The following is a 25,680-nucleotide window of genomic DNA, read 5'->3' on the forward strand; positions in this document are numbered from 1 at the left end:
ATTCATCGTTGGATCAACTTAGTGGTAGATTTATTATTTTTTTTTTATGACATACGGTATCCCCACCCCAATTTTAGGGCAGGATTATTCCCTCCTTATGCACGCACACCCGTAAACCGTGCGCAACAGGTAAGCCCGGGGATTCGAACTCTAGTCACTGCGCACTGGGGAGCATACCCATGACTTTAAGCCAAAGAGCCACACCTGTACAGGTTTAGTGGTAGATTAGGGAAGCTGGTTAACTGAGGTAACCTAGCTGGATTAGGCAACCATATTAGAATATTCCATTAATAAGCAATGTTTGATGCGAGAGAAGGGCCCTTGATTGGATCCACGTCATTTTCGGTAACCTTTTATAATCAGTTGAAAAAGTAAATTTGGTTGCACTTAATGACGTGGATCCAATCAAGGTCCTTTTTCCGGCTCTTTATGCAAGGGCACCCTTGCATCTAACATTCCTCTCTATTAATATATCAATGCAAGGGCGCCCTTGCATCTATCATTCCTCTCTATTAATGTATCTTTCCACAATTATCACTCGTTACTATGTTATCATGTAAGTCCTCTATATAAGCACACTTTGAGATTGATTGTACTCTAAGAAACCAAGATTTGTGAAATTCTTAATTTTATCACAGAGAACATTTCCAACGAGCAGTAACTATTCACCCCATGAACTCAAGGTTTCAGTGCTTGGGACATGACATAACTGATAAACAGAAAGCTCGACCTCACAAATGAGGTATTCATTAATGAAAATTGCAGTTGGAATAGGCAAAAAAACTAAATTACAGACAAAATTTTATTCTCAGTGTATTTATGAATATTATGACCAAAACAATGCAGAAGTCATACAAGAAATATGGAATCCAAGCCAACTTACATGTCTTATTTCCTCAAAACATCAAGAACTACCTCCAGTTTCAAGTGTTAATCTCACACCATCCTTGAATGATACAGGAGTAATACCCAGAGTTTGAACCAATCTACTGATGTCCATGGATATATCAGCTGGAGAGGCGACTCCACGAGTAACCTGCAAAAGAAAATATTGTGTATAAGACATATCCAACATGTCAAAAATTCTAGTTGACGCATATGCAAGAATAATACCAACTACCAAGACATAAAGGCCTTGTTTGGATTGCAGGAATTTTCTGGAAAAGTTTGAAAAAGAAAAAACTTTTCCAGAATTGCTTGCTTTTCCATTGTTTGATTACACATGAAAAGAAGTATCTTGAACTACCACACTTCAAGTTTTATCTAGAGAGGCTTAAATTTATATTGATATCCATCTAAATAACTTATAACCATATCATTTCCCTCTAAATTGTAGAAACAAAAAACTTACCTAGAAAAAAATACACAAAAATGTTTTTACTGCAATCCAAACATGGCTTAATGCCATGGTTGTTTTGGATTTTGAGAACCGATTGCGAGTCCAACTGATTATTGCACTCAAGTTTACGCTTAATTTTGAGTCCAATAATCAGTTTTGGACTCACAATCGGTTTTCAAAATCCAAAACAAACAGAGTCCAAGGGGAAAAAAAGGTAATTCCAACTTTTCCCAGGAACCTATATTAACAAACCAACATGCCAATTTATGGCTAAAGAAGCATCCTGGACGCGGGCATGAAAAACAAATTTATATTTAATAAAGGCCGGAACTTTGTGGGGTATTTTTAAACGAGGACATACCGATGATCCGGACACAGATTTAATTAGCAAAGTGTTGTATCCTCTATAAGCTGCTACGGCCTCGGCCATTTGAAGGCGTGACACCCTGTCCCGTCCACCAACATTTAAAAGCAATTGCATTTGTTTACCATCTAAGATAAGCACAATGAACAGAAAAAGATTAATATAAATGTCAAAGCATGGGAGGAAAGAAAGAACATTATGGTTTTTCAAATAGCCTACATGGCTAGCTCCGGGCATGTGATGAAACAAAATGACAGGCGGAAAACTAAACAAAGAAAATATACAAAAGAAGGGACAAATGAAAAATAAATACCCCCCAAAAAACAAATCTATGAACAGAATGTTTATTGTGATGGTTGGGTCATTTGGTCTTGTGTGAATCGTTCTTATATGTATAATTTTTTGGAGACATCTTGTTTCCTATTGTTGAGCATCTTTTCGATTCTGGAATAAAATTTGTTTAACTTCTAAAAAAGAAAATCTACGAAGAGAAAACAAAACATATTAGTATAGACAGAATGTTAAATTATTATTATTATTATTTATATGAGATATTCATATAATTCATCTGTTAAGTATTGCCCCTAGATGGATATCGCCTCCGCCGGGTTGGATTAAGCTCAACTTTGAGGTTAGCTCGCTAGGTAAACTTGGAAAGGCGGGAATCGGTATAATCTTCTTCTGAGACGATAAAGGAAACACCATCCAATCCTTTTCAGGTCCCGCAGAGATTTGCGACTCCAACAAGGCAGAGGTGAAAGATCTTCCTTGTGGCCTCAAATGCTTGGCTCAACACAAATCCAAGCCATTAATCATCAAAGGTGACTCAGAAAATGCCATGGGATGGGCTACGGTAAGGCTCCTTGAAGCTAGATATAGTGGAAATTCAAGACCTTTGCAGGTTGGTGCGCCTTGATTTCAATCACGGGACTGTTAATGCCGTGGCTGACAGACTAGCAAAAGAAGGTCTAGAGGAGGATGTCATCTTTTCTTGTACTCAACTCAAGGTGGCAAACGTGCTGTTGTACTCAACTCAAGGTGGCAAACGTGCTGTTTCGGGCCGGCACAGCACGACAAAATCAGGCCGGGAAAGGCCCGCGGGCCTGGCACGGTACGAAAGGGTTCACGGGCCGTGCCGATTTCTTCCGAGGCTAGGCACGATACGGCCCGCAGCCCGCCGTGCCGGCCCTTTTGTTTTTACAAACAGAAGTATTCACGGAACTCTGTGGATCCTCACGGAGTTCCGTGAAAAAAATGGTAATTTTTTGTGTAAAATTTCCTTGGTCCCCTTTTTTGTCAATTTTTGTTTACAATTTGCTTGGTTCCCCTTTTGGATACTTCCGTAGCATTACTCCCTAGCTTTCAGATATCACTTAACTTTACAATAGTAATTTAAAAACAAAGATCGATTGTGCCCGGGCGCACCTTTAAATTTTATTAATATAAAAAAATTATAACAAGAAAAGAGGAGCTAAGGAGGACACAGAACCTTGCCTCTAACCCACCGACATTAAAGGAAAGAAAAGACAAAAAATAAATACATTGACATTGAATTACAACTTCTAAATTAAAAGTCTTCATCAATCTTCAGATGATGAGCTTGAGTCTTCCAGTCATTGCATCCTATCATCTCATCAAGCCAGTCCTTCAAGCACACGCATACCTCCAATGTTTTTTCTGACATTTTGGATCGTTTGTCATCTAAAACCCTGTTACCTGCACTAAAAGCGGACTCCGATGCTAGTGTAGACACCGGGGAGGTTAGTAGATCACGTGTCATGACGAATAGCACTGGAGATAAGTTTTGTTATTTGCTTTCCACCATGGCAAAAATTCAAAAGTTTCCCATTCTTCGGGATTGATATAATGTTCATTTTCCGAATACAATAATAACTCATTGCAAGATGTAGCACCACCACTACCAGGTTTTGCTCTTTTTAGATTTATTAACGTAAAAATTGCATTATTTTTAGGCCCCGAGCTCGTAGAAGAACTCGGTCTTCTTTGTCCATGTTCCACATGATATATATGATACATAGACCTTAATAATGAACTAATTTCATTTATACTATTTCCTGAATTTTCAAGATCATTACCGAGGTTTTTATTACACTCTTCTAACAAGACTTATAAACTTTGTAACTTAAACCTAGGATCCATTACTGTACTTAAGGAATATAAAAGTGGAATTTCATTGAAATATTTTCTAAATTTAGCCTCCATGACTTCAATTATTTGTTCATGTTGTTCAGTTCTATTTTTTTTAAAAGTAAGCGTAATGTTATATAAGTTACTCATAATTATGTTTGATGTTGGTTTGTAAACAGCAGAAAAAGCATTAGTTGCAGTATAAAAAACTTCAAGTAAACTCATGAAACTCTCACAAGTGTTCCAATCTTGTAGACCAGCAGTGTAACTGAGAGGTTGAGGTATATTTTCATTACAAAATGATTGAACTAAATTTTTATATGGAATTCAAGTTTGAACATTAAATAAGTTGAATTCCATCTATATCTAACATCTAATTTGAATTTAGAAAATTATTTTCCACAAGTGTTGCATAATTTTGCAAATTCTTGTCTTCTATACATTGAAGAACTGATAAATGCAAGATAAGTTTTAATTTTTCTATTTGTGGGTCAATAAGAGTTAAACCACCTTGCACAACCAAATTTAAAATATGACATGCACATCTAATATGAAAAAGTTGTCCACTTAAAATAGGTTTCAATTTATTTTTTAATAACTCTACTGCGTAAGTATTATTACTAGCATTATCTAGAGTTATAGAAAATATATTTTTAGAATACTATGTTCACGAGCAGTAGTTAATATATGTGTTGATATAACATTTCCAATATGTGGGAAATCCATAGGACTAAAGCTAATTATTCCTGATATAGTGTGTGGTTACACAAATATATGATAAACCTTTTTTTGTACTCCAAATATCGGAAGTGGAATTTTCCTACTAAATTCTTGAAAATATGAAATCAGTTGTTGTTTACATTCATTAAAAAGTTTACAACTGTCTAATTTTAGAGTGTTTCTAGGTACCTTTTTAAAAGCAGGAGTTAAAGCATATTTTTCAAAATGTTTATCTTCTCCAAAAACAAATGGTTGTTCGGAATGTATAACGTATGCGGCTAGTTCTCTTTTATTATTTTCATGAGTAGGAAAATGTTCCTAATGAACTAGACGTGCGACTTAATTGGGTTTGCTTAGGGTCTAATGGTCCATGCTTTTTACCACAAGCTTCAGCATGCCTTTTTAAGTGGCTCGTTCCACCGGAAACATTACAACTAAGATCTCTTTTATAATGTTTACAAATTGCCCTAATTTCTACTTTTCCATCGGGACGTTTTATCTCTTCACGAGTAAAGGTAGACCAAACAGTTGAAGTTCTACCTCTTTTAGGTTTAGAGCTAGAAGGAGCTTGGCTCCCACTAGCACTAAGGTTGGGTTGATTTTGGATTTCAAATCATACCTTGTCTTCACTCCACTGACCTCTAAAACAAGCTTCAATTAACTCATCCTTGTCCAAGACTTGGTTGTTGTCATGGCCAATGTTGGGGTAGAAAACTTCTTCGGAACAGGCCATTAAGAGATGTTTTAAAAAAAAGGGGCGAAAGGAGAATTAGAATTGAAGATTTAAATGGATACCAACCTCAACTTAATTGAGCAAAATGTCGTCCTCTTGTTGATCGCCAATCACCGCCCTCGTGTTAATCGCCAATCGTCGCCCTCTTGATGAGTAGTTAGTGCTACTAACTAGAGAGAGAAGTTGAATGAAGAGAGAGGGAGGGAGAAGTTGATTAAGGAGAGAGAGAAGTTGATTAGGGAGAGAGAGAAGTTGATTGGAGAGTTTGGAGAATAGAATTGGCTTGGTTATTTTTTGACTTCCCAAACTACCCCCCAAAATTAGTTGTTAGGGGGGGAAATTTCGTAAAAGACATTAAATGACTTAAATATCTAAAAAAAAGAGTTGTTGGGGAGGGTATTTAGGGAAGGTAAAACATTTAAACTATGAAAATCCAAAACTACCCCCGAAAACTAGTTGGGGAGGGGGGTAATTTGGTAAAAGAAATGAAATAACTTAATTCTAGAAAAAAGAGCTGTTGGAGAGGGTATTTAGGGAAGGTAAAACATTTAAACCATGAAAATCCAAAACGACCCCCCAAAACTAGTTGTTGGGGGAAGGTGATTTGGTAAAATACTTGGAATGACTTAAATTTTAAAGAAAAAGAGTTGTTGACGGGGTATTTTCGGGATTTTATGAAATATATAAGTTTTGGACGAGAATACCCCCCAAACTAGCCGTTTGAAACACCTTTTGGGGGGTATTCTCGGGTTTAAAATTTTTTTTTTGAAAGGGGGCATCCGGGTCGTGCCGGCCCGCAGCCCAGCAAGGGACGGCACGGCCCGATTAGCTACAGTGACACAGGTCGTGCCGGCACGGCACGAAGTCGCGGGCTGTGCCGGGCTTGGTTTGGCGGCCTGTCGGGCCGACACGGCACGGCATAGCACCGCCCACCGAAATGGCCCGGCCCGGTCCGTGAGCCCGGATGCCCCCTTTCAAAAAAGTGTTTTTTTTAACCTGAGAATACGCCCCCCCCCCAAACGATGTTTCAAACGGCTAGTTTGGGGGGTATTCTCGTCCAAAACTTATATATTTTATAAAATCTCGAAACTACACCCTTCAACAACTCTTTTTCTTGGATATTTAAGTCATTCCAAGTCTTTTACCAAATTACCCCCCCAACAACTAGTTTTGGATTTTCATGGTTTAAATATTTTACCTTCCCTAAATACCATCCCCAACAACTTTTTTTTTTTAATATTTAAGTAATTTCATGTCTTTTACCAAATTACCCCCCTTAACAACTAGTTTTGGGGCGTAGTTTTGGATTTTCATAGTTTAAATGTTTTACCTTCCCTAAATACCCTCCCCAACGACTCTTTTTTTTTTATATTTAAGTTATTTAATTTCTTTTACCAAATTACCCCCCCCCCCTCAACAATTAGTTTTTGGGGGTAGTTTTGGATTTTCATCGTTTAAATGTTTTACCTTCCCTAAACACACTCCCCAGCAACTCTTTTTTTGGATATTTAAGTCATTTAATGTCTTTTACCAAATTACCCTCCCCCACCAACTAGTTTTGGGGGGTAGTTTGGGAAGTCAAAAAATAACCAAGCCAATCCTATAAATACAACTTCCCTCCCCCTTCATTTCTCACCAAAGCTTACTCTCTCTCTCTATTCTCTAAACTCTCCAATCAACTTCTCTCTCCCTAATCAACTTCTCTCTCTCCTTAATCAACTTCTCCCCTCTCTCTAGTTAGTAGCACTAACTACCCATCAAGAGGGCGGTGATTGACGATTAACACGAGGACGACGATGGGCGATCAACAAGAGGAAGACATTTTGCTCAATTAAGTTAACGTTGGTACCGATTTAAATATTTAATTCTAATTCTCGTTTCACCAATTTTTTTTTAAACCTCTTAATGGCCGGTTCCGAAGAAGTTTCTACCCCAACGTTGGCCATGACAACAACCAAGACATGGACAATGATGAGTTAATGGAAGCTTGTTTTGGAGGTCAGCAGAGTGAAGACGAGGTAGAATTTGAAGTCTAAAATCAACCCAACCTTAATGCTAGTGGGAGCCAAGCTCCTTCTGGCTCTAAACCTAAAAGAGGTAGAACTTCAACTGTTTGGTCTACCTTTACTCGTAAAGAGATAAAATGTCCCGATGGAAAAGTAGAAATTAGAGCAATTTGTAAACATTGTAAAAGGGATCTTAGTTGTAATGTTTCTGGTGGAACGGGCCACTTAAAAGGCATGCCGAAGCTTGTGGTAAAAAGCATGGACTATTAGACCCTAAGCAAACCCAACTAAGTCGCACGTCTAGTTTATTAGGAACATTTTCCTACTCTCATGATAATAATAGAAGAGAACTAGCAGCATACGTTATACACTCTGAACAACCATTTGTTTTTGGAGAAGATAAACATTTTAAAAAATATGTTAAATATGCTTTAAATCCTGCTTTTAAAATGGTACCTAGAAACACTTTAAAATCAGACAGTTGTAAACTTTTTAATGAACATAAACAACAACTGATTTCATATTTTCAAAAATTTAATGGGAAAATTTCACTTACTTCCGATATTTGGAGTACAAAAGGGTTTATCATATATTTGTGTAGCCGCACACTATATCAATTCTAATTTGGTTTTAGAAAAACGAATAATTAGCTTTAGTCTTGTGGATTTCCCACATACTGGAAATACTATATCAACATCTATATTATCTACTGCTCTTGAATATAATATTCTAAAAAAAATATTTTCTATAACTCCAGATAATGCTAGTAATAATACTTCCGTAGTAGAGTTATTAAAAAATAAATTGAAACCTATTTTAAGTGGACAACTTTTTCATATTAGATGTGCATATCATATTTTAAATTTGGCTGTGCAAGATGGTTTAACTCTTATTGACACACAAATAGAAAAAATTAAAACTTATCTTGCATGTATCAGTTCTTCAATGCATAGAAGACAAAAATTTGCAAAATTATTCAACACCTATGGAGAAGAATTTTCTTAATTCAAATTAGATGTTAGACATTGGTAGAATTCAACTTATTTAATGTTCAAACCTTGCCTTCAATATAAAAATTTAGTTCAATCATTTTGTAATGAAAATATACTTCAACCTCTCTATTACACTGCAGGTCTACAAGATTGGAACACTTGTGAAAGTTTCATTAGTTTGCTTGAAGTTTTTTATACTGCAACTAATGCTTTTTCTGCTGTTTACAAACCAACCTCAAACATAATTATGAGTAACTTATATTAACATTACGCTTACTTTAAAAAAAAATAGAAATGAACAACATGAACAAATAATTGAAGTCATGTAGGCTAAATTTAGAAAATATTTCAATGAAATTCTACTTTATATTTCTTAAGTAGAGTAATGGACCATAGGTTTATGTTACAAAGTTTATAAGTCTTGTTAAAAGAGTGCAATAAAAACCTCGGTAATGATCCTGAAGAATATTATAAATGAAATTAGATCATTATTAAGGTCTATGTATCATATATATCAGGTGGAACATGGACAAATAAGACCGAGTTCTTCTACGAGCTCAGGGCCTAAAAATAATCCAATTTTTACATTAATAAACCTAAAAAGAGCAAAATCTGGTAGTGTTGGTGCTACATCTTGCAATGAGTTATCATTGTAATTGGAAAATGAACATTATATCAATTCCGAATAATGGAAAACTTTTAAAATTTTGCCATGGTGGAAAGCAAATAAAAAAACTTATCTCCAGTGTTATCCGTCATGGCACGTAATCTACTAACCCCCCCCCCCCCCCCCACCGGTGTCTACAGTAGCATCAAAGTCCGCTTTTAGTATAGGTAACAGGGTTTTAGATGACAAACGATCCAAAATGTCATAAAAATATTGGAGATATGCGTGTGTTTGAAGGACTGGCTTGATGCAGATGATAAGATGCAAGGACTGGAAGACTCAAGCTCATCATCTGAAGATTGATGAAGACTTTTAATTTAGAAGTTGTAATTCAATGTCAATGTATTTATTTTTTGTCTTTAATGTTGGTGGGTTGAGGCAATGTTCTATGTCCTCCTCAGCTCCTCTTTTCTTGTTATAATTTTTGTATATTAATAAAATTTAAAGGTGCCGCTTGGGTTCCTGGATAAATATTCCGGGCACAATCGATCTTTGTTTTTAAATTACTATTGTAAAGTTTAGTGATATCCGAAAGCTAGGGACTAATGCTATGGAGGTATCGAAAAGGGGACCAAGCAAATTGTAAACAAAAATTGACAAAAAAGGGGACCAAGGAAATTGTACACAAAAAATGACCATTTTTTCCAGCAGTTTTCTCGGAACTCCGTGGGGATCCGTGAATTCCGGAGTTCCGTGAATACTTCTGTTTGAAAATAAAATAAAAACGGGCCGGCACGGCACGGCGTGTGAACCCTTCCGTGTCGTGTCGTGCCGTGCCCGCGGACCTTTCCGGGCCTGATTTTGTCGTGCCGTGCCTTGGCAAATGGGCTATGCCGTGCCGTGCCGGCCCGACGGGCCGCCAAACCAAGCCCGACACGGCCCGCAACTTCGTGCCGTGTTGGCACGGCCCGTGTCAATGTAGCTAATCGGGCCGTGCCGGCATGGCTCATGTCGTGCTGTGCCTTGCCGGGCCGGCACGACCCATTTGCCACCTTGATCCTCAAGGATGTAATCTGTCATGTTTTCAGTTTTGTGAGATGTTCTGATGTTGCATAAATGGAGTGGGAAACCTTGTCCCTGTTTTTTGTATCCAGTTTGCTATATAAATAGGGTGATGATATATTCGCACCCCCGGTAGGATGAGTCGCACCCCTAATAACGTGATTTGACGACAAAAGGGTTAAAAATCTGAGGCAATACACCTTATAAGGGGTGTGAATCATCCTACAGTGGGTGCAAATTTATCATCTCCCTATTAATAATATATTTGCAGCGTTGTCTTTCAAAATAAAATAAAAAATCTAGTACAGTTTTGCATAATAGCATAAGTATAATAATAATAATAATAGGGCAGTGATGAATCGACTCCCCAAATTCAAGGTGGCAAACGGGCCGTACGTGCCGGCACGGTATGAAATTTTGCAGCCCACACTGCCCGCGGGCCATGCACGGCACGGCCACGGCCCGTGGCCCATGTCGTGCCGTGCCGGCACGAGAAAACAGCCACATAAACCATTTTTTACCCTGTTTTTTGTCGTGCCGGGCCGTTTCTTGCCGCTTTTCGTGCCGTGCCGTTTCGTGCCTAAACCTTCGGCCCGGCACGGCCCACTGTAGCAATCGTGCCGTGCCGGCAGGCCCATGGCGTGCCTCGGGCCAGCACGGCCAAGTTGCCACCTTGACCCCAAATGGATAAATCGACTCCCTATGTGTCTATCTCTCTCCTCTTTCTCTCTCTAACTTAGAGGAGAGAGAAAGACACATGGGGAGTCGATTTATCACTCCCCTAATAATAATAATTATTAAAATAGACACTACCCTCTACAAGTGAATGCCCAATGTAAGGACAAGAAATCGCCTTCAAGCTCAAAGATTACCTAGACCTCTCCTCATGTTCATTTACAACCTCTTAGAGTAAGGATGGTCTTTTTTTCAATTACTGGGCGGTCGTGGAGAGAGAGAGAGAGAGAGAGAGAGAGAGAGAGAGAGGCATTCCCTCATTTTCATTTACAACCTCTTAGAGTAAGGATGGTCTTTTTTTCAATTACTGGGCGGTCGTGGGGAGAGAGAGAGACAGAGAGAGAGTATAAAATTTTACATTTGTTAGTGTATAGGGTTATTGCTAAATATTATATTAATATAGAGAGAGTATAAAATTTTACATTTGTAAGTGTATAGGGTTATTACTAAATATTATATTAATATAGAAAACCAAAGTGGTTTGATTTCCTCCCTCTTCGAGATCAATGTAATTTTTGTTTCTTCTTCCATGTAATCTTTGAGGACTTCCACTGTTCTCTGTTCATCAATATACTATATTGCCATTCCAAAAAAATATAGAAAACCAAGAAATAAAGAATCAATCATTTTTTTAGTAATTGTAAAAAAACAATTCCATACCTGATATCCACCTCTCTGTCAAAGCCAATATGATTTTCACCACATCCTTGACATAAATTGGGGTACGAAACTCGTCATTAAAAAACTCAACTTCGTCGTCTTGAGAAAGGACACTATCAATCCACTACAGCAGAAAGGCAAGGATCACTATTTAGAAGCCATTAACAAAGATACAGTAATTTTCAAACTTTAACATGTAATACTCATTTGTCGGACACATATTGACATGACTACTAGGACAAAACCTAAGCTTTTTCCTTCTTTTTATATTATTTATTATAAATATAGTGTTATTGCATTTCATTTATCTACAATTTCTTTGTTCTTTTTGGATCAAGTCCAAGCAAAATACGATAAAATTGCAAGGAATGCAATCGGGTCATAGAACAAAAATCATACTAGGGATAAACTCTCTTTTCCATGCATTTATAAACTAATATTGAATTGTAAAGTAAAAAATATATCATTCATTATTGTTGTAGTCATACAGGTGCAAGCTCCCACATATTCTGGGCCTATCTATATCTTGTGTTTGTGTCTCATACCTCAATAGCTTAGAAGAGATGCAAGCAAAGCAATTTTTATTCAATATAAATCATTCCCTAACTTGTAAATTTCAAAATCAGATCATGAAAGATAAGTCCCATAAACTTCTTATAAACTTCGTGGTTTTATAAAATCAGTTTGGGAAAAGTGTTTATGAGATAGAGCTCGTATAAGCTTCTTCAGAGCTCACAAACATAGGGGGCCCACATTGTTCGAATGATCCAAAGCATTCATTTGATAGACCCTCATATACATAGGGTGTGCCAAAGAAGCCAGCTTCACAGGATCACCCTAAGTCTTCCATTTGTGGAGGTTAAAAAATGGGCAGATTACGGAGGTTTATACCCATCCATTTTAACCTCCACAAATGGAAGGGTTAGGATGATCCTATGAAGCTGGTCTCTTGGGCACACCCTATCTATACGAGGGCCTATCAAACGAATGCTTTGGATCATTCAAACAATGTGGGGCCCCTATGTTTGTGAGCTCTAGCTCATATAAGCTTATTTGAGCTCTAGTTCACAAACACTTTTCCCAATCAGTTTTCTATTGACTTGGCCAAGTGGAAGTTGAAGGACAGATTTCTGAGTGGAGTCTTAGTTTTAGAACATCGCCCTGCTGATGTGTGCTTTTTTAGAAACGGCTAGGGAAGGAAATTAGGAGATTTTTTTAGAGATATGATTAGTATCGTTTGATAGGTTTCTTTTGTTATTTATCTAAGAGGATTTTATAGCTGATTTGTAGGAGAGAATAAGGCAAGCTTTGTTGCTGATTTATAGGAGAATAAGGCATGTTTTGGGAGAATTTCTCTCTTGTAATTCCCTCTTTGAGCAGTGTTTAAAAGACACCATAGCTCGAGGCAGCAAGAAGACTGGTTCGCAAGGACCTGTTCAACATAAAATCAGTTTGGAACGTAACAACTTGGTATCAGAGCAGTACGATCTGATGTCAGATGGAACAAGACTATCCCACATGGATGAGAGGGTGCGGGCACTCCAAGCCTCTTACCGATGCGCTCAAGGAAACAACGGAGGGACATGGTGTAATGCTACGTGAGATCCAGGAAAAATTGAATAACTTGCAGCCATCACCTACGTAGAAGGCTCTATCAATCGCTCTCAAGCACAAGGAAGCATAACTTCGGGTAGCGGCGTGACTGGGGGCAATGGTCAATCCTTCGGAACCAACGGAGGAATCCAAACGAGATCGATGCGATTAGATTTTCCCCGCTTTGATGGAAAAAATCCAAACGGATGGATCGTTAAGGCAAGGCATTATTTTAAGTACCATCAGGTACCAGCGGAGCAGTGGCCAATGGTGGCTGCTCTTAATATGGAAGGTGACACACTTGAATGGTACCAATGGTATTCCGATTATAAGCCGGAGGCAACATGGGACGACATGGTGGAAGCGATGGATGCCCGTTTCGGTCCCGTATGTAGCGAAAATTATGCAGGTCAATTATCTAAGCTACGCCAAGATTCCACGGTTTTGGATTATCAAAAGAAATTTCAAGTGCTGTCCAACAAGGTAAAAGGGTTATCTGAATCCTATCTTATTGAGGTTTTCATCAGTGGCCTCAAGGACGAGTTAAGGGTTGGTGTACAGAAGATGAAACCGGTTACAGTTCCTGAAGTTTTCAACTTAGCAAGGCTCCAGGAGGAAGAGGAGGCTATTCGCCTTCAGGTGATGCGACCAAGCATGTTGTCTTCTGGTTCGATTACCACCACAAGGGATCCTTCGATTCCACCCATCAAGCGCCTTACACCTGCCGCAGCTAAAGATCGAAGAGATCGTGGGTTATGTTACAACTGTAATGAAAAATTTCTCCCGGGCCATCGGTGCAAGTTCCAACAATTATTTTGGGTGGAATGTATTGAATTTCATGACGAGGGAGAAGGTCTTCATTGCCCCAGGTTTGGCCTTGAGGACAAGGCCATTGTAAGGGACGTGGGTTGATGTGTGCCTTTTTTAGAAACGGCTAGGGAAGCAAATTTTTTAGAGATATGATTAGTATGGTTTGATAGGTTTCTTTTGTTATTTATCTAATAGGATTTTATAGCTGATTTGAAGGAGAGAATAAGGCAAGCTTTGTTGCTGATTTATAGGAGAATAAGGCATGTTTTGGGAGACTTCTTGTATATAAGAAGTCATTCTCATACGTAATAAAATCAATCGAAGTTCAGTATTTCTTATTTCTGTTTTTCTCTTTATTTCTCTCTTGTAATTCCCTCTTTGAGCAGTGTTTAAAAGACACCATAGCTCGAGGCAGCAAGAAGACTGCTTCGCAAGGACCTGTTCAACATAAAATCAGTTTGGAACGTAACACATGCTGTATACAAAGTTAATAAATAAAAAAAGATTGAGGAATATTATTTGTGCACCTGTATTGGAAGAGACTTTGAAACAGGTGCAATTGTCTGCGGCCCATAAATGATACTACTTCTCAAAATTGCAAAGTTCGACCAGTTTGCTGAAATAAACTGTTCTGCTGCCACTTTTGACATCCCATAGATATTTACAGGATCTGTTTCATCCTCTTCTTTGTAAAAGGATTTTTCCCCTTCATAAACTGACAGTGTAGTGAAAGTTACAACTTTGGGAGTGCTAATTCCAGTACTAATGAAATTACGAATCAACAGAGCAGAATGGATAGTTATATTGAGATATATGAGAACGCAACATTTCCACTTTCAATAACAAATAGAAGAAGCTAACCATAATATATTTAAGAATAATAGCATGTATAGATAGTGGTTTATTGACAAGGGTCGATGACGGAAGCTCGGGACGGAGCCGTATGATGCGAAAGTCTCACATACGGTTCCCTGAGAAGGGAGTGGCTACCTACTGAAGAAAAATAATGCTAAGAGCCAAAAATTAAGTTGGTGATATCTGTATCATTGTTCAAAAATTCACTGATCAACTTGAAAGTTACTAATTCAACTCAGTCTGGCTGGACTCCAACTTCCGAGTCCACACTCTGACTTTACAAAAGGCAGAAATATTTCAACTCATCTGTGTGCGTTTGTTGAACATGAAAAGCAAAAGAACAACGTCCATGTTGGTTCCAAGATTTAATATTTATATTTGATATGTATGATATAATGCAAAAGAATATCTGTATTTAAATGATAAGTCCATCGAAAGATGCAACCAGCTAGGTTATAATCCTATTATATCCAGCTTAGAATGATTTTTGATATTTTGTATTTTTTAGACAAATTTATAAAAGATTGATTTGGGACTTGATCCGATAACGTTGATCTTCTCACCCTAAGCCGAGAAGAGAATCAACAAAGGAAAAAAAGGAAAGAGGAACAGCAAAGGAGCATTAGCTTACAAGCCAAACTGAGGAAGTCCTGTGTTGTCTTCAACCAATATCTGGTCAGTAGTCTAGAGGGTGAAGGTAGATGGTTATAATGTCATTTGGATGAAAGAGATTAGGTGGTGACCTTCCATGGAATGGATATTTTTCCAAGGACAGCATTCTGCGTGAACTTGGAATCACTTTTGATCCATAAAAAGGAGAGCTTTCGAAAATCCTAATTCCATAAAGAATGGCGAGGAGTTTGGCTCCATTATTGGAGCAGGTACCCATCAGTAGTGAAGCTTCAAAGGATCTTCCCTCAGGAATCTTGAAAATACAACTTCCTCCCACCCATTGTTTAAGAACTGCTCGAGTCAATCATCGACTCGCCAAATTTAAGTCATTGAGTTCTCATCCGATTTGGAGTTTTGCCCTACCAAGTCAATCAAAAACTGCTTCGATTTGCCCGAGTTGATGAAAAATTGACAAAGTTAATCATCAACTCACCCGAGTAGACTCCTTTTAATGTTTGCTGAGCTCTCGTCCACTTCAGAGTTTATAAACACTGCTCCCACCAGTCCAGGATGGCATTTGGAAGGGCCAATTGTGTTGAGCTTGCACAAACCATCTGGGGGAGGGGCCCCATGCCACCATTTATTTGGATGATCTTAGGTGCCAGTGAAGGGTAGAGATTTGAAGTTTCTGATTGATAAACAAATAAAATCATCAGTCAGGGTATTGAGGTCCTGATTGAAGGATTTGATGTTCATGATAATCCTCACCGTGTATAGTTTTATGGACCTCAAACTTTAGCCTTGTGGCAACTTGCAAGCAACCCATATTTTCCACAATGTTTTGCAGAAAACAGCAGCAAAGTGTCTGCCAAGATTGAAGAATGGGAATCTGAGAAGCCATCTACTGGATTACTCTGAGACAGGTCAGAGAGGCTGAAGAATGTGATGGAAGATGTGGTTTAGAAAATCTCAGATCACCTAGAGGTCATCAACAATATGGAAGGATACTCAACTCAACTCAACAAAGCCTTTGTCCCAAACTAGTTGGGGTCGGCTAAAATGAATCCTTTAGAAAAACAATATGGAAGGATAAGAGGGAGAAATCTTTCAGCTCAAGGGAGACCAGCTCAACATGGTTCGTTGAGCATAGCATGATTCCATGCCAGCTTTATAAGAAGAGTTTTCTTTACCGTCAACATTATCGTTAAACACCCTCATCGTCATATGGATTTTAAGACACGACAGAGGTTTCCGGTACAGTTAAGAGCAAGCTTCAATATAAAAAATTGAGACTAGGGCTCAGAACTTGGCCAAGTTAATAAGTTAGGATGGATACAGGCACCAAATCCTAAAAATTCAGAAGTTCTGCGGTAGAGGAGCCTGTTTTTTCTATAAAATTGGATAAGTTTATGAGAGGCCAAAACTATTATCTTACTTCTAGGTAACTGCTTGTTTCTATTTGGTCTTTACAGTTGCTCTTTTAGATTCTTCTTGATGTCTTCTTAAGTTCTCTTTGTTTAAGAGGCCATTAGAGTAATTTTAAAAACCACGGCCCTCCTCACCATCATGTGAAACTCCCTTTAACCCCCCAAAAGAACTAAAGAATCACCTTCACTCTTACCTTTCCTCCTTTTCCATTTCCCCCACCTAACCCTTATCGCCTCCTCTATAAATATTTTTTCTCTCCTAATTTTTGTTCTCTCCTAATTTCCCCCACTTTCTTCATTCTTCATTTTAATATTATATGATTTTCCCCACTTTCTTGCAATTTTCATCAGGTCGGCTAAGTCAATCAAGACTGTCGTCAACTTGACTGCCTACCCCACAAATAGTAGGATGATGCAATTTTCTTTTTAAGTTTATTCTATTGTTAGTTGAAGATGAGATTTCACTCGTTCAAAAAATATAATGAATAAAAAAATCAAAGCACGAGAATAAAATAGAAGAAATTATAGTCATCAGAGTCTAATTAAGGTGATTCTTGCCTCTCACCTATGCAGTTCTTCTACGAGTGCTGAAAAAATGATTTTTGAAAGAGGTACACCATGCACATTGTAAGAACGCAATAAGGTGTAAATGTTTCATTCAGAGATAAGTCTATGCCAATAACTATGCCGTAGACACTCCATCCATTGTAAGAATACATGCTTGGAATATGATCCATCGAGTTACAATCCAAATAAGATATATTTTATTTGACTGACAATACAAATTGCCATATTCATACTACCAAAGAAATTGAATTCAGCAATCTATTTTTGTGGGAAATAGAATTCAGCAATCCATTTCGGTGATAGGAAATTTTGTTAGGACAAATGACTAGGGGCTTGCTTGAGTAAAAGCTACTGTTTCTGGGAAAACTGAGATTGGATGTGCTTTACCTTGATCAGTTGATAGATGAATTAGAAGCGTATTACTATTGCCAAAGCATGATAACCATTTGACAAGAGAACAGGGTACATTAGTAGCCATCGCAGCCACAGGGTCCTTTTCACAAGCACGGGGAATGGAGATTGCAGCGCAATTGACAACCACATCCGGCTGAAAATGAAGTACAAATTGAATATCAGCAAAGGATGAAGAAGAATCAAAATTGTTGATATGTACATGTTGGAATCAACAATGCTTCGAAGTACCATGGAAGAAGAAGAAATCTATCATAGATCGAACCTCCAATTGCAAAACTCAAGTAAAACCAAATGACTAAAGAAAGCATATGCAAGTATAGAAATATCCTTGCATTTATATGCTGACACTGGAGTGTTTCAAAAAGCGGGTATGGGTCAAAACACCGCTAAAGCAAATCCGAGTCGACTTGGTACGACGCGGTCGAGTACTTGGTTGGCGCAGCTAAGTAATCAGTTGACGCGGTCATAACTCGGGAAAATCAAAGGAGCTTTGATTGACTTTATAGAGAAAAACAAGGACTCGGACAAGAACGCGACCAAGGTAAAAAGGAGTAGACTCGGGGGAATCTACGATGATGCGGGAGAGTTTTGAAACTATGGTTGACAGACAAGTGATTATATATGCAATCCTGTTATCAAAATTCATACTTTTTTATTTTTTGTTGCCAAAATCGACACATTTTAATGACTTGAGGATGGCATAAAAGCCTTTTTATGAAAGAATATACAAAGATCCAGAATACCCATAATCAGAACTAGGAAAAGAAGTAGAATTTTTCACCCTTTCTATGAAAACCAACCTGAATAAATGTCTTATGAATGTTATACATGTCTTGCTTGAAACAACAACAAAAACCCAAAATATCCAACAAGAAAATTCTAGGAAAAAGTTGCAGATCTTTTGTATTTTCTACCATAAAACCTATCTGTCCCAATGTTTTGGAGATGATATAAAGGCCTCGTTTAAAAAGAGCATACAAAAAACAGGAATGCCTGGCTCCTAAGAGTAAATGTAGATTTTCCTTTTCATTTTTCTTCTTTCAAATCGATATGTCCTAGTTTCAAAGCCCAACCCAAATACCCAACAATCAGATCTGACCATTCAAATCAAATGAAAAAAGAAAAAAGAAAAAAAACACAGAAAGTTCACATTTTTCTATATAAAAACCCAAATACCCAATAATCAGAGCTGACCATTCAAAAATAAAAATAAAAAACAAAACCCAGAAAGTTCACATTTTTCTATCAAAACCAACCTGGCCAAATGCACTTTATATGAATGCAATCCCTCTCCAAATTGAAAAGTACATAAAAAAACCAAATACCCAACAATCAGAACTGTTAAAAAAAAAGAAGCAAAAAGTTCACATTTTTTCGATCAAATCCTACCTGACCAAAAATCTTAGAAATTGAATCAAAGCCCTCTCCAATTTGAAGATCGACATGGAAAGAGAGCACCGGAGGAATAGCATCTAATAGCAGCTGAGGAGGATTTGAACGATAAGTGAAAGCCAAAGCCAAATCGTATGGTTTCCCATCAATTTTTGAAAATTCTTGCAAAAGATGCTGCCCCAGGTAGCCCGTTCCTCCCACAACTAACAATCGCTTCCTACCCATTTTCCTTCTTCTTCAAGGTTTTTTCGCGTGAATGAGAAAGGGATGAGGGTAGGGGAAAAGGAATTTTTCTATCAACTACTAAGTGCGGATATTAAGGAGCTTTGCTAGCCGTTGCTAACTTGCTACGGCAATTTTAATAAATCTGGATCGCTCACGTAGTGGGCGGATGGGATATGGGCAACAAATAAGGGCTATCAGTTTATCTTAGCCGTTGATCCTTGCCTGGCGTAGATAACTAGTCGAAATTTACAATAAAACAGAAGTGTAAGTAGGGGTACAACTAGGGTTCGGGTTCGGGTTGAGTTTTCCCAACTTGGGTTGAGTTCGGGTCGGATTCGGGTTGAGGGCTTGGGCAACCTGACCCGACTGAAGCCCGACATTTTTTTTATCATTTTTTTAGTAAGCTTAGAAACTCAAGTTGGGTTGGGTTGGGTTGGAAAAAAAGACTTCCATAGGTTGAACTTCGTTGGGTTGGAAATCGGGTCAGGTTCATGTTCGGGTTGAGTAAATGGTTCCTTGATCGGGTTTGGGTTGGCCTCAACCCAACCCGAGTTGCACCCATGTGTAAGCTCTCCTTGTGAGTATTGTGTCTTATGGATGAAGGTCTTTTTTATGCCATGACTGTTGAATGCTATTCTCTGAGCCGGGGGGGGGGGGGGGGGTGGTTGTGTTATTTTCTTCTACTAGTTTGTTTGTTTGATTTCTGCTTTGTTTTTGTGGTTCATATTGGACGCTTTGTTGCTGGTTTTCTTGAGATTTTATATGATGTGTGGCCCTACAGACCCGTATTTTTCAAAAAAGTATGGAATGGTCCACACCTTAGGATGATCCAAACCGTCCATTTGTTGAGCAACAACGTAAATAGGTTGTGCCCCAAAAATTCATTTTCATGGGCTGATCCTAACCCTCCGATCTATAGAGGGACCAGTCGTGAGGCGTGGACCATACCATACTTTTTTGAAAAATACGGATTTGTATTTCCATACATCATATAAAATCTTCTATTCTCAGATGTCATTTTAAAAATCAACCACTAGAACCATTTATCCAAATGATTCTTGTACGTCATAGCGGTAATCTTTTAAGTCCCTTCCCGATTACTTCTGTCATGGTGTCATATGAAAATTGATCAATAAATTGACTTGTGATGTCTTTTCAGGTTTTGGTGCGGGACTAATCTAAGGTCAAAAACCATCAGCAAGTTGTCCGGTAAGAGAGAGCTAAAAGAGCTGAGCCATATGCTCACTATTAAGGTCAAAGGAGTCGAGACTCGAGTGTACTAACAAACTAGTGAGCAACCCGTGAGATACACGGAGTAAGAAAGAAAAAATAGACGATAAAAAAAGATGCATTTAAATTGTTCGGAGAAAAAGAATAATCCATGTTAAAAACAAATAAAGGTTATATTTTAGCAAAATATAATTCCTCAAACAAGCAAATACATATTTTAGCAAAAATATATGTATATGCTGAATCTTCTTCTCTATTATTTTAGGGAAATGATATATGCACCAAGTGTTTCAATAAACATGCACTCCACTTGTTTGTCGTGTAGTATTTAAAGGGTTTAAAGAGCTTTTTGAGAACCGTAATATCATCTGAAATCCCTTTAAATCCTACATGACAAACAAGTGGAGCGGTTGTTTATCGAATCACCTTGGCGCATATATCATTTACCTTATTTTATTATAGCCATTAATTTTCATAACCTAACATATTTGATATTTCTTCCATATGCATACTGCAATTATTTGTTGTTCTTGGATTGGAGAAACTGGAGGATAAAGCTCTAACTTGCCTCTGTTCAATTCGATAGAGGCAAGTTAGAATAATAGCCCCTTCCATCAAATGACGACATTGTGTACCAGGATGGACCTCCACTACCATCCACTTGATTGACAATCGAGAAAACTCTTATCTAAGACCATAGATGAACCAAAAGTGAGGGCTTGACAAATGGATGAAGGCAGTGAGGAGAAGCTTCGGACGGGGGAACAAGAGAGAGGATGTGTTCCGGTTCTAGGGTTTTTGTTGGTAGGAGAAATTGCAGGGGTCCGAGTCGCACCTCTTTCGTGACGTGGGGATAAAAGGAAATGACGGGTACCCCGATAAAATGCATTTATTGATTTCAAGAAGCGACAAATTGTCGCTCTAAATAATGGGAGTTATGAGTGATTGTGTCAACCGAAAATGGACTTTTTTTTGTAACAAACGCCATTCTTTTGATTTACTCATCCTACACCCAAAAAAATGTGGAAAAACGTTATTTAGAATGATTGCCGAACACAACCTAATTCATATTTGACAGAAGGGCGGTTGTACGCTCTTTATGACACCATCTGATTTATCAAGGCTGACTCTATATTTACTTTTCATCGTAAGTATGAGGCACTCCATGACGCACTCGATGAGTGATGCAAAAGTATGGAAGAGCTCAAAAAATCTAATTCTTAAACCGTACATGTCGACCCATTCGTTGATATGAATAGCCTTTCTCTTCTTTTCTTTCTTCGTATTTCTCTTTATTTCAACTCATACGTAAAAAGTACAATTTAAGGAAAGCTGGCCAATTTTATTGTCCTGCTGCAATAACGATAAGGGCATTGCTGAAAAATAATTGAAAAAATTTAATAAAGATGTATGGCATTTTGGTCACCGGTATTTTATCATTTTCTGTGAAATATTAGTATTTTGGTCATTTACCTTTGTGATAAGGATCGATGTTGACAATTAGATCCTCAAAACAATTTTGTATAATGAACAATCCACCCAATCTGATTAAGTTAATCAGTACATTTATGCGTTGTAATCTTATATTCAAACTCAGATTAATCCACCTTTAAATCATCACATTCTGCCTCCACACTGGGATAATGAGCTCAATGATCACTCGCCGCCACTTCACACCCTGATAATTCGCAAAGCTGCCCTATAAAAAGAGGAGAATTCATGTAGGTGCAATTTGTCATAGAAAAAAATAGAAAATTGAAATGTGTTGCAAAATCTTCAATATAAATTGTACTTCTGCCTCTTCTGTCGAGCAAGTAATTGATCTTGTAGCACTTTACGTATCATATTAGTAAGAAAATTAAATGTTTTGATGGGTGATGTAAAAGTATGAAATAGCTACAAAAATAGAACCCCTAAACTGTATATGTCTCCCTTTTCGTCACTATAACTATCCTGTCTTTTTTTTTTCTTCATTATTGTCTTAATTTCAGGTGATATGTAAAAAGTACGATTTAAGAAAAGCTGGCCAATTTCATTGTTGTGCTGTAATAGAAATAGAGGCATTGCTGGAAAATAATTGGAAACAAAAATAATAATAAAGATGTATGGCATTTTGGTCACGAGTACTGTTATCATTTTCTGTGAAATATTGGTATTTTGGTCACTTTTCTCTATGATAAGGATAGTTGTTGAAAATGAGATCGTCGGAACAATTCTATATAATGAACAATCCACCCAATTGTATTAAGTTAGTTAATATATTTATGATGTGTAATCTTATATTCAGATTCAGATAAATTCACATTTAAATCATCACATCCTGCCTCCACATTGGGATAATGAGCTCGATGATCACTTGCCTCCCCTTCACATCCTCAAATTTGCAAATCTGCCCTATAAAAAAAGGGAAATCCGTACTGATGACATCCCACCCAAATTATGTTTTATTAACTATTGAACTTTTCTTTTTAATTCATCAATTTTAACATCTTTTAATTGACTTTTTCAAAGTTTGGTAATCGCAAACTCTCATGAAAAAAATTGATCTTCTGTGTATAATCCTGCATAATCTCGAATGTTATCAATGCCGGTACGTAGACCAAATAAGACAATGCAAATTTTTTATTTTTTAACGGTATGGGGAATGGAATCTGAGTTACCTTTGGTTCTCCACGAAAAGAACCTCCCTTCACCTAACGGGACTATTCTTGCTTCACTCAACTAAGAAATAAAGCATTGAAAGACGTTCACCTCGTGCTTCTTTCGAGGGAAACACTCGCCTAGCGCGCAACTCTCCTGTAGCTTATTACTGAACTGAATTGCACTCAGTCTACACCTTAACCCTTAAGTTTTGAGAATTCAATGTCTCTGAGTTGGTGGCAAGTGAATAGAGCTAGCCTCTGAGCGGATCGAATAGAGTTATCACGATCATGTCGACAAAAGATTTTACATAGATATTGGCACACCGTGCCTTTATAATGGGTATAATTTCAAAAAATATTGCATGTAATGAAAATAGAAATAGAAATAAAATCCTAAATTCCTGTAGTTGCAATTTGCAATGCAAAAAATGAAAAATTGAAACGTGTTGCAAAATCTTAAATATAAATTGTACTTTTGCCTTTTTTGTCGGGCAAGTAATTCTAATTATAATTCTATGGAGGACGGGCGATTGTACTTTTTTTTTACACCACCTGATTTATCAAGGCTGATTCTTTATGTTACTTTTTATCATAAGTATGAGGTACAAATGATGGAGGTTAGTATGAAAATGAAATCTCTCGATCGGTGATGCAAAAGTATGGAAGGGCTCAAATAATCTAACCCATAAACTGTATGTCACCTTTTCGTCGATATGAGTATCCTTTCTTTTCTTCTTTTTTCTTTTTTTATCTTTATTTTAGATGATACGTAAAAGGACGAATCAAGGAAAACTGACCAATTTCATTGTCATGCTGTAATAACGATAGGGGCATTGTTTGAAAATAATCAAAAGGAAAAAATTAGGCGTAGATGGTTTTATGGGAATCATAAACCTCTTTTAACAGCTGGTTAAGAAAGTGTCTGATTAAAACGCGAGTTCAGTTACTAAAAAAAGGTGGATAGATATCACTTCACGCGAAGACAAGTTTCTTTGTCCGCTGATCCTATATAAGAAAATCGGAAGTGTTAACTTGAAGATGAGTCATTATCACTAACGAATTGAGCCACATATAATAAAATTTTCTTTATGTGAGGTACATACAACAAAATCTTTAATCTAAACTCATGCAATGGAGTATGTAGAGCTGTGTTAGAAGTGTCGGATATCAGTAAACCCGTACCATTTCTAATCATGATATGATCCATGCCACGATAGTCGGAACGATTTAGAAGACTCTTTCCTTGAACAATTAGGTGATTTGTCGTGCTAGTATAGGGATGCCACGCCATATCCTTTATGCTCATGGTTGCGAAGGAGGATGGAACATCATCGGCCTGGTAGGCCCGCTCCCATCGTCTATAGCAATCAAGGGCAGTATGACCGTGTTTACCATATATTTGACAAATGTTAATATCTAATGGTTGTCCCCGTCCTCCACGTGGATTATAACGCCACCACACCCACGACGATTGTGTTGATATCCATGAGGAGGGCATTGGAAAAACTCACCACGCGGGTTCTAATTGCGTGTAGACGACGATCCGACGTATCCACGACCACCACGATGAGTACTGTGGTTACGACCTTGGAGGACATGAAGGCAACTAAGTCAACATCACTTGTTTTCTCTTTGGCCATGGATTCAAGAAGAATCTATTAGGTCAATAGCGTCTCAGATAGTTCGTAAAGGGAGGGAAGACCTTCTGATCGAGTGGTCACCGAAGTGACAAAACTTTTATACTCGGACGTGAGACCATTAAGTGCATACACTACCAAATCTTTGGAGGATAAGGGATGCTAGCAGATGTCAACGCGTTGGAAATGCCTTTGAAATGGGCAAGATAATCAACCATCAAGGTCGTGCCTTTATTAAGGTGAATAAGCTGCTCCTTTAAATTCAACACTCTAGATTTTGTTGTGGAAGAGAAAAACCATGACAAAGACAGTTAGAAAGGTTAGAAAAACCTCAAGCAAAATTGCTACACGTAGCGAAAAATTAAACCGTGTAGAACAATTTTTTTGCTTTAACCCAGGATTCATAGGGACTAATTGATTTCATAATGATTGATTGAGAAATTAAATAACCGCAAGTGCACGGATCGTGTAAATACGGGTCGAACTCAGGGAAGAGAAATCTAGTTGTCAATCCTATTCTTGTACCGATTAGAACACTAGCTATGATATAATGTTGCCTGGAATGGACTCAGGATTTCCGTGGACTTGACCTTGGAGGCAACACTATATATAAGCGTATATTCTAATCAATCTAAGAATCAAATTTAACTAATATCTTTTTTATTTAAAATCCTAATTTAGGCAAAGTGTACCAAGGTTCTACTGATCTATTTTAACTACTTATCTAATTTAATTAGAAAACCAAAATTCTAAGGGCTTAAGTTAATTGGAAAATTACAAAAATAATTTGAAATAATGTAAAAACTTTAATTCAATATAAAAGATTACTTAGGGTTAGAATCCACCATGGGTTTGGATTAAATTGATTAATTAAAACAACTCTTGAATTGGGTTGAAAATTCGATTAACT

General features: G+C 37.6%; 1 protein-coding gene across 2 annotated transcripts; it reads right to left on the reverse strand.

The window, feature by feature from the left end:
• Positions 1-713: 713 nt before the first annotated feature.
• LOC143857285 (NAD(P)-binding Rossmann-fold superfamily protein) lies at positions 714-19,374 on the reverse strand. Of its 2 annotated transcripts, none has more exons than XM_077367704.1 (6): positions 19,034-19,374; positions 17,618-17,777; positions 14,297-14,484; positions 11,367-11,490; positions 1,701-1,831; positions 714-1,036 (listed from the first exon to the last, which is right to left on the reverse strand). In XM_077367704.1, exons 1-6 carry the CDS (start codon positions 19,259-19,261, stop codon positions 905-907), a joined length of 963 nt encoding a protein of 320 aa, XP_077223819.1. In that variant the 5' UTR covers positions 19,262-19,374; the 3' UTR covers positions 714-904. The 2 variants fall into 2 exon arrangements, 1 of the variants encoding a protein (XP_077223819.1); XR_013238571.1 differs by having other exon boundaries at positions 898-1,036; positions 1,701-1,785.
• Positions 19,375-25,680: the final 6,306 nt, after the last annotated feature.

The sequence above is a fragment of the Tasmannia lanceolata genome, unplaced genomic scaffold (assembly GCF_043159265.1).
Source record: "Tasmannia lanceolata isolate RefF3 unplaced genomic scaffold, GAP_Taslan_0.1 ptg000024l, whole genome shotgun sequence".
NCBI classification, from domain to species: Eukaryota; Viridiplantae; Streptophyta; class Magnoliopsida; order Canellales; family Winteraceae; genus Tasmannia; species Tasmannia lanceolata.

Coding starts and splice junctions, on each gene's coding strand:
- LOC143857285 (XM_077367704.1), bottom strand. CDS start 19,261: ATGGGTAGGAAGCGATTGTTAGTTGTGGGAGGAACGGGCTACCTGGGG. Junction 17,778..19,033: donor TTTCTAAGATTTTTGGTCAG/GTAGGATTTGAT, acceptor CTTCATTTTCAG/CCGGATGTGGTTGTCAATTG. Junction 14,485..17,617: donor TCATCTATCAACTGATCAAG/GTAAAGCACATC, acceptor CTACACTGTCAG/TTTATGAAGGGGAAAAATCC.